This window comes from Petaurus breviceps, unplaced genomic scaffold, assembly GCF_028583685.1.
Source record: "Petaurus breviceps papuanus isolate PSGF00001 unplaced genomic scaffold, PetGlider_PUasm1.0 207, whole genome shotgun sequence".
NCBI lineage: Eukaryota > Metazoa > Chordata > Mammalia > Diprotodontia > Petauridae > Petaurus > Petaurus breviceps.
The window spans coordinates 23,907,547-23,916,916 of NW_027185850.1; the positions used below are offsets into that span (position 1 = coordinate 23,907,547).

Genomic DNA, 9,370 nt, shown 5'->3' on the forward strand with positions numbered 1-9,370 from the left:
ATGGATGGATGGATGGATGGATGGATGGATGGATGGATGGATGGATGTCAGTAAGCATTTAGCACGTGCTTACTTTCTACCTCTAGAGGGGTAAAGAAAAGCACAAACACAGTCCCTGCCTCTCGGGAGAACTCAGCATGCCAACGACCATGAACAGGAGATATGGGGAGATACTAGCAGGGGGGCACTGTGTGGCAGGTGGGCTGCAAGCTAAGGGAGGTGGGAGGCAAGAGTTCTAAGCATGAGGGATTTGGGGCATGATTCTGTTTGTGTAGAGAACTTAATCTTAGCGGGCTGCCTGGGGGTACCAAGAGGGTAAGGGACCTGGGACCTGTGCACGGCCTCAGCTTTCCTTCTCTGAGACAGCCTCTTGGCTGCTGCCCAGCTGCCCTTCTTCTTGAACAGGCAGTGCTGTCCCCATTTCACAAATGAAAAGCCTACAGACTGAGGCGCAGAGAAGTCACCCTAGATGCCTGTGGTCACATGTTGTCTCATTTCCTGTCATTAGACAGCTAGGAAGTATTGCGGCCAGGACAGGACCCAGTTTTCCTGACTGCTGGTTTGGTGAGCTTTTTGCCACACTGTGCTGCCTCTCGCTTTCTCAAAACTGAGGGATGGCACGGAAATACAGTCCTCCATTTGCTCTGAGGAGCTCAGAGCTTTTGCCCATAGTGTATGACATCATAGTTAGGCATTGGAGCTTGGTACTGTCCACACTAAATCAGTTCATTGGGGTGGTTTGGATGGACAAACCCCTAAAGTTAAACATTATTTATCATTTTTTGTTTTGTCTTTTAGAAATTGAATTGTAAGGAAATAATTGAAGGTTTGGCAAAAATTCTGAAGCGACATCCAGGTATGTGTTTTCATTGTTGCCTCTCTGTGTGTATTGTTTGCATGATGAAAATGACCTTACACACTGAAGTCCTGTTTTAATTATTAGGTTTAAAAAACATCTTGCCTATAACTACTGCCAAAGTGCCTATCGTCAAATTTGAACACAGGCGGAGTGGCCTAGAAGGAGACATCAGCTTATACAATACCTTGGTGAGTGAGCCTCAGGTCTCAAGCTGCCACTGTCCCACTGTCCCCTTCTCCCTCTTAGGAGTTAGCAGGAGATGGGGCCCCAAAAGTTACTGGGGTTGACTTGAAAGCCAAGAAAGAAGCCGGGAGAGAAGGCGGGTCATTCATCTGGCGGCTGGTTCTTGGTCCACTAAAGTCCTGAGAGAACAATGGCTTCCTCTTAGACGAAGGGCCATGGGGGCTGCCTTGGACCAGGAGAAGTTCCTGTTTTTATCAGTGACTTCGATGAAGACAGAGTTAGAAGGGGTGATAGCCAGCTCCTCAGCTGAGTCGGGACACTTGGGTCTGGACGTGCTGGGATGGATACAATGATGTGGAATGTAGAGAAGTACTTTGAACAGAACGGGCCTCGCTAGGACAAGCTGGGTTGAATGGGGAAGAGTGGCTTGTATGGAGAAGTGTTGAGGATTTTAGCAGATCACAAGCTCAGTTTGGATCCACAGGGCAGTGTGAGGCCCTGACAAAGCTTATGTGACCTTAAGCAGAATTCAGAGGGACAGACTGTCCAGGACTAGGGAGAGACTGGAGAGAGAGGACAGTATTCAATTTGGGCACCACGTTTTAGGAAGAAAATTGAGAAGCTGGAGACCTTCCTGGGGAGAGCAGCCAGGAGGGGGAAGGGCCCTGCTGGAGAAGCAGCTAAGGGATTTCTTTATTTTAAAAAAAATTACATTTTGTTTTGAATAAAACAAAATAAGAATTGTTTTCTAATAAGCACCCTCTATATACTACCTTTCCCTTTAAAAAAAGGTTATTAAAACTATAAAAATGAACTCTAGATGTTAACACAAGGAGACCGATTTGACATGAGAGAGGTCTCTGAGGCTTGGTGGGGTGCCTTCTGGATGGGGCTGGCTCTGCGCTGAGGCAGGGTGCCTGAGGGGCTGCTGCAGGGGGGAGGGGTGGGCAGGAGCATGGCAGAGAGCACCTGGGTAAAGGTCAGCAGGGGTGGAAAGATCAAATGGTCGTGTTGGATACCTCAAGATCAGCTGATTCCCACTGTGACCCTGGGAGGTGGGTGCAAGGCCAGAGAGGTTAAGTGACTTGCCCAGGTTTGTGGAGTCAGTAAATGTTGGAGGCAGTATTTGAACTCAGGTCTTCCTAACATCCACTGGGCCACTGCACTCCCTGTGGACAAGACTAATAACTTCATGCATTTAACCCCCTAAAGACACCTGGCATTCCCCTGCTCCCTGCCCTGCCCCACTTTGGGCTTCTCTAGGCTCAATCTTGCCCATTCTTTGAGCTGCTGTCCTAGAGCTTGCCTGCACATGCCTTCACCATCCTGGGTGCCCGTTTGTGGATGGGCCCAGCCTTCCCCAGGTCTGATGAAGAAGAGTTTCAGAGGCCCTACACTACCTCTTGCACTTGGAAAGCCAGACTTGCCATTCTCACAGCTCAGTTGGCTTCTAGTTATAAACTGTTGTCTTGGATTTGAATATTTTCAAACACAGAGCTCTTTTTCAGGCTCAGCATAATACGAGAATGCTGGCTACATATGCAGCTATCGATCCTCGGGTGCAGTACCTGGGATATACCATGAAAGTGTTTGCCAAGGTAGGTACCCAAGGGAGCTGGGTGGGAGTGTGGCGGCTGCAGAGGGCTCCATGCGGACCTGTGCCCTGAGAGCTCACACCCGAGGGTACACAGTGAGCTCTGCCCTTCTGAGGTGTGCGACGCACACAAGGACCTGGGGCAGAGAAGGAAGTTCCTGAGCCATGATAGCTCACACTTCTCTCATGTCCTCTCCCTCCTGTCTTTCTAACACACTCACATACACAAACACGTGCACATGTGTGAATTCATGTCAAAGCTACTTCCTTTTGACCACGCCCCACGAATACTTTGAGAGGGGGGAGGGGTTTTAAAATTAGACTGAAATGCTGCTGCTTGCAGTTCTTGCTACTCTTTTGCCTGGGAAGGTTGATGTGGGAGTCCCGGGCAGTGTCGTTGGTTTGTCTGTTGGTCTTTGCTGTGTTTCTTTCCTTTGTGTTAATGGGCTGTGTTCTGTACATTGGGCCACGACAGCAGTTCTTCCCAGGGGCATTGGTGGTAGGTACGCCGCCCCAAGAGGATGGAAGCTGTTCAGTGCAGAGGATGTTTGGACTAGACTGGCCCTTTCTGGGGCTGTGATGGAGCCCTTAGGGGACTCCTGAGAGGGCCTCACTGCCTGATGGGGACTACCGCCTTCATGAACTCTTCTCAGAGGAAAGGTTTATTTTTCATGATATATGATATATTCCATTTATCATGATGGCTTGGAGGGTATCACTGGCCCCCTCTGCAGGGTACAAGGGAGAGCAGGGAAGGTCCACCTCCCTTGGCCAGTCTGTTGTGCACATGGCCTCCCTGATCATGGTTCAGACCCTCCTTGAACTCCCTCCATTGTTCATAGGATGAAGGATGAAGTCTAGATGATACCCTTGTACCTGGCATTCGATGCCCTGGGCAGGCCTCCCCCCTGCCTTTAGAGCTGTGCTTGCTCAGCTGTGGAAAACCTCCCCACCTCACTCCCTAGTCCACAGGAGCTCACAGAGGGTGCCACGAATACGGCTGGTCCTGTCCGAGCCTCCTCCCTCCTCTTTCATACTAGCTCTCACCAAAATTCAGCTCAGACCCCACCTCTTTTCTGCAAATTGCCAGCCTGCTTAAACCCACTGTCCGCTTTCTGACCATCTGCAAATGGGACCCTGGGAGTAAAAAGCATTTTGGGAAATTTAAAAATGCGCCTCCAGGTTTGGAGCTTAGAGGGTCATTTTCCCTGAAAGTGTTCCACAGAATAAAGAGGGAGCACAGTTCTGTGTGAGCACCGCTGACTCTGTGACTCTAAACTCACTTAAGGGTGCTGGGCCTGCCTCGTCTTCACCTCCGGGGGATGAGCCTGCAGCAGGTGGGGGAGGACGGAGTGAGGCAGCAGCTCCTGGGCCCGGGGCCCGTCGAGGGGCCATTGCCTTCGAACCTAACGTGCATCTTGTGCTCTTCTAGCGCTGTGACATCGGTGACGCATCCAGAGGAAGCTTGTCTTCATACGCTTATATCCTCATGGTGCTGTACTTCCTGCAACAGAGAGACCCCCCCGTGATCCCAGTGCTACAGGAGGTGGGTGCGAGAGAGCGTGCCAGTGCCAGGGTGTGAGGGAGCAAGAAGGAAGCCCAGGACCCTGCTCAGGCCATGGGGCCTCTGTCTTGACCAGCACGGGCCTTCTAATTTTCTTTAGTCTAGGACTTCTATAGCAGATGCGCTGAAGCTTCTTATGACATTTTCCAAGGTAGCGAGTGAGGTAACTAAATGGCCAGCCTCAGATGCTTAGTAGCTGTGTGACCCTGGGCAAGTCACTTGACCTCCGCCTCAGTTTCCTCAGCTGCACACCCCCCCTTGTTGTGAGGATCAAATAAGATGATATTTGTGAAGCATATAGCAAGTCATAAGATGTTCTGCAAGTGCTGTCATCATAACCATCCTCATGGCTACTACAAAACACACAGGAGGATATCTGCTAAGGACAAAATGGTAAATTAAGGAAAAAATGTGTCATGTCCTGGGATTTTAGCCATCCCAACTTTTTGTGTGTCTTCCCTGGATCTTTCTTTCTGTCTCAAGATCTCTGGTGGCCCTCCTCTTCTGGGAAAAGCTTTTGGCAAGCAGCCCCAGAGCCTGATGAGATCTTAGACATCCCCTGGTCCCTTCGAGTCAGTCAGTAGTCAGTGTGTCTCTTGAAGCACCTTCTTTCCCAGATCTGGCTTCCCATGTTTGCTGTGATCAGCACATGGCTGCCTGTGACTTAAGGAGCAGCTCGTCCTCACACATTTCGCATAGAGGGTGAATCAAGATCCCGCTTATCATGACGTAGGAAGGAGCTTTTCCTCATCACTCATCTCCACCTGTGCAGTCAGTCCTTTGGTCACCTCCTCGGCATTTGGGAGTGGCCAATTCTGGTTTCAGAGGACGTTTACTTGGACGTGGGAGGTAGAGAATAGAGTTATTTGGGGAAATTACAGATCCTGACTTTGTAGGAAATTACCAACTGGTGAGGCATCTGGTGGCTGTCTGTGCCGAGCTAGAAATACAGAGGATTTCCATGGGCACTGGTTAGTTGCAGCCTCTGGGGGCTCTTCTCCCTACAGTTCTTCCCTCCCCCTTCTTCAAGATTAAACAGCAAGATGAAGAGCCCCATTTGGCAGGATCCCTTTTCCTCAGAATGCTTGGTGCTTGGGGGCAGCGAGTGTTGCTGCCAAGCCCAACAACTGCTGGATTGATGTGTAAAATTCAGGGGGTGCCAGGCTGATTGATCATGCAGAGTGGCAGGCTCTGTTTAGAGCCTCAATTCCTAGACTGTTGGAGCTACGAGATACCTTCAAGGAGAGTCAGACTGTCCAAGGGCTGACTTGTGATCTGCGTCCCAGTCCTGCGCTCTCACTTGGATCTTTGCCTTCATCTAATGATTCTCTATAGCCTTGTTCGGAAGGGCAGCCTGGTATGGGAAAGAGAAGCCTGTCAGTCCTAACTGTACCCTCTTTGGCCCAGCAGTTCCACTGCCAGTAGCCCCTTAAGCACCAAAGAGATCAGAGAAAGAGGGAAAGAACCCCCAGTTACAGAGCTGTTTATGGCACTTTTCGTGTGTGCTGGCCCACAAACCAGGGGTGCCCCCTTGGCCGGGAGGGACCAGACAAGTTACAGTCTGTGAATGTGGAGGAAAACTGGGCTTTGAGAAGGGGGGAAGATGGTTCAGAGACCTGCACCAAGGCTTCCCGTCTCTTACAAGAAAACTCTGATAAAGTGAGCAGAACCAGAGCATTTTGCACTGTAACAACATTGTAATGAGCAGGCAGCTTTGAAAGACACAGCGACCAGCCATGATTTCTGGAGGATTGAGGATGGTCCCCATTGCCCACCTCCTGACAGAGAATGGCTGGGTTTGGTACAGAATGGCTTGGCTGTTTTTTAGACACAGCCTGTGTGGGATTTGTTTTGTTTAACAATCCATATCTGCTATAAAAATTTTACATTCTTTTTTATTTGAAGTAGGAGAGAAAGAAAATAGAATTTTTTGTTAATCCCTTATATACATACACATATATGTGACATGTCACACACACACATATTTTTTTTTAAGAGGCCAAAACTTGGAGTTCAGACATCTGGGCCCAAATCTTGGCTTTGTCACATACTTGCAAGAACATAGAAATGTTAGAAAATCTGCTGACTCTGTGCAGGTCACTTTTCCCTCTACATTTGTTTCTTCCTTAGTGAGATTGGCATAGCACTTTGGCTGCTGATCTCACAGGGTTGTTGATAGGCCAGGTTTCAGGCCAGATAGGCAGTTTTAATGTATTATTTGGACCATCTTATCCTATTAAAATGTTCTTAGCCAGTCATGAACATGCTTTCAGGTATGTATTATACATTAACATTTTGATTATTATCCTGTCCTGTATTTATTAGAGGAGGTATTATTACTACTGCTGTTATTATTATTATTTGGAAATAACTTTAAATTAGCTAAAAGGATGGCCTTAGCAGTAGCCCTCCTAAAAAGCTTCTGTAAAGTAACCAAATAATTGGTTTGTTTCCTACAGATATTTGACGGAAAACAAATTCCCCAGCGAATGGTGGATGGATGGAATGCCTTCTTCTTTGATGACATGGAGGAACTGGTAACTCCTAGTCTTCTTGTTTGTGATAGGATTTGTCTAGAAAGTTCCTGCAGAATTTTGCCTTGGATCTTCTGCCCCCTTTCTGGACAGTCCTAATAGACTTCTCTCTCCCTCCAGAAAAAGCGTTTGCCTTCCCTGGGCCAAAACACAGAGACCCTGGGGGAGCTCTGGCTGGGGCTGCTGCGCTTTTACACTGAAGAGTTTGATTTCAAGGAATATGTGATCAGCATCCGGCAGAAGAAGCTGCTGACCACTTTTGAGAAACAGTGGACGTCCAAATGCATTGCGATAGAAGGTAATCACTGGGCAGCCTCCCGGGGCTGGGGGCATAACCTCTGCTAAGGGGGCCAATGGAGGAGCATCCCACAGGAGGCCAGTGAATGGGACCTCGAAGTAGGAAGCCCCTGCTTGTTTGCCATGGGGACTTTTCCAAAGTGGCCCTGGCCTAGGCCCAGGCCCCGCTTCCAGGCCTCACACGCACTGACGGCATCAATGCCTTTTAGTTTGCTAGTGAAAGCCAAGCCATCCGTGGTGAGCTCCTTCAGTTTGCCTTTTCCAGTGGTAAAGTTGTCATCGTGCAAAGGCTTCAGTGAGTTTGAACGCACTCAGACACCCCGTGTCCCTTCTGTTCTCAGACTACTGAGAACATCGTAAAGTCGAGATAACTTTGCCCGCCGTGCGTGTGATTAATGCTTATTCCATGGAGTCCCTGTTGTTTCTTCTCTTGCTTTGGCATGGGCTGCCGCACATGCATGGTGCACCCTCCCTTCTCCCCTCCGTCTTCTAGAATGGTACCTTCAGGGTTCAGCCCCGGTACTGTCCCTACTAAGAGGCCTTCCCTGACCCCCCACTCATCCTCTGTTTCCTTGTCTGTATATATGTGGATTCTCCCTACCAAGTGTTCCTTGAGGACAGGAACCTAATAAGGTTTTTTATTATTATTATTTTAATTATTTTTGTTTTATTATTATGTAGTTTTTTTTATACATTTTAGATGTAATTAACCCTTAATCTAAAAATTGATATGCCCCTAACCCCACAAAAGCTGCTGGTACTACCCCCCCTAAAATTCATAGCACATTTGTTGAGTGCCAGGATGCAAAAAGCCTTAAAAGCCACACAGGATTTCATATTTGATCCTGGAAAAGATCAGGAGCCACTGCAGTCTATTAAATAGGGGGTGACGTGGTCAGACCTGTGCTTTAGGAAAATCAGTTTGGAGGACAGACTGTGGAGGGGGAGCACCTGAGGCAGGCAGAGCCCTGCGGAGGCTGTGATGGGCAGGGGGTCAGGAGGGCCTGTACTGGGGTAAGAAGCATGATACGGAGCAAGGAGAGGTGGGATAGGGGCGTTCTGAGGGCCAGAAGGTAGAAGAGTCTGAACGAAGGGCAGCTTGTCACTGGGGGAACAGGAATTCCACTACGCCCAGAGGAAGAAGCCGGCAGGGGGGAGGTGAGGGAGGACAGGCTGGGCAGGGTGGTAGGCAAAAGGAAACTCATCGTCCCAGGGATGGGGAGAGCAGCGGTGAGAAGCAGCTCTGCTGAGTGGAGCAGGGATGGGAGCAGCCCTGCCACGTGCTAGGGAGAGAGGACCTGGTGTTCACTTAGTAATCAATGAATAGTCAAGAAACTCTAAGCCCGGGCTGTGTGCCGGGTACTGTGCCAAGGCTGGGGTTGCAGATGTGTATTGGAGGGGGTAGCACAGTCCTGCCCTCCAGGAGCGCGCATTCTAATGGGGGAAGAGAGACAGACAGACACGTGCGCGCACACGCTGAAGCTGAGCCGGAGAAGTCGGGGAGGTGCGTGGCGGTGCCCGAGCTGAGCCCCCTTTGCTGGAGGCTGGGGCAGCTGCACGTCTGCAGTTGTCTCGGCCCCTGCTCCCTCCCCTGGGTTCTGACAGACGCCGATGTTAAGGAGGAGCTTGTCTTGGTCGGTTGCACCTAAAAATTGTGATTTCTGCCCAAAGTGCTTCAGAAAGGAAATGCTTCTTTTCCAGATCCTTTTGACTTGAATCATAACCTTGGTGCTGGAGTCTCGAGAAAAAGTAAGTTGTGAGTGGTGGCGCCGCTGCGGCTTAGAGCAGAGGAGCGTCCGTGCGCGCGTGCGTCTTACCTGTCTTCTCTCCCCCCCAGTGACCAATTTCATCATGAAGGCATTTATCAATGGCAGGAAGCTTTTTGGCACCCCATTTTATCCTCTTGTTGGCAGAGAAGCGGTGAGTTCTTGTGCTTGGCGCCGCAGAGCCCTCTACGCATTTCTCACGTGTGCTGGCTTTATGGAAAGGGGCGCACGCTCTCAGCTCCAAAGGCAGAGTTTGTCAGCAAGCGCTTCTCTTTCTAGGAGTACTTCTTTGATTCTAAAGTACTGACGGATGGAGAGTTGGCTCCCAATGACCGGTGCTGCCGTGTGTGCGGGAAAATTGGGCACTACATGAAAGACTGTCCTAAAAGGAGGAGGTGGGCAAACAAACACTTGGCAGAAGCTGGAATTGTCAAAAGCAAGATTTGAAAAAAAGAGTCTTGGGGTGGGGGAGAGAGAAGGCAGGTGGCTGCTCAGGGGTTTAGAAGTAGGCAGGGAAGAAGTATTGGATAGCAGGAAAAATGTGGCGATGCTAAGGAATCATGTGCCAAAAGT

The 9,370-nt window shown here is 49.6% G+C and overlaps 1 protein-coding gene across 5 annotated transcripts in view; it reads left to right on the forward strand.

The window, feature by feature from the left end:
- Positions 1-9,358, forward strand: part of LOC138164978 (terminal uridylyltransferase 4-like) — a 63,377-nt gene extending 54,019 nt beyond the window's left edge. For all 5 annotated transcript variants that reach the window (XM_069092991.1, XM_069092996.1, XM_069092994.1 and 2 more), the window contains 9 exons: positions 799-856; positions 944-1,047; positions 2,551-2,640; positions 4,069-4,182; positions 6,660-6,737; positions 6,855-7,032; positions 8,733-8,780; positions 8,869-8,951; positions 9,077-9,358. In XM_069092991.1, coding sequence (XP_068949092.1) covers positions 799-856; positions 944-1,047; positions 2,551-2,640; positions 4,069-4,182; positions 6,660-6,737; positions 6,855-7,032; positions 8,733-8,780; positions 8,869-8,951; positions 9,077-9,244 — 921 coding nt within the window. In that variant the 3' untranslated portion in view covers positions 9,245-9,358. The remainder of the gene's footprint in view (positions 1-798; positions 857-943; positions 1,048-2,550; positions 2,641-4,068; positions 4,183-6,659; positions 6,738-6,854; positions 7,033-8,732; positions 8,781-8,868; positions 8,952-9,076) is intronic.
- The last annotated feature ends 12 nt before the right edge of the window (positions 9,359-9,370 follow it).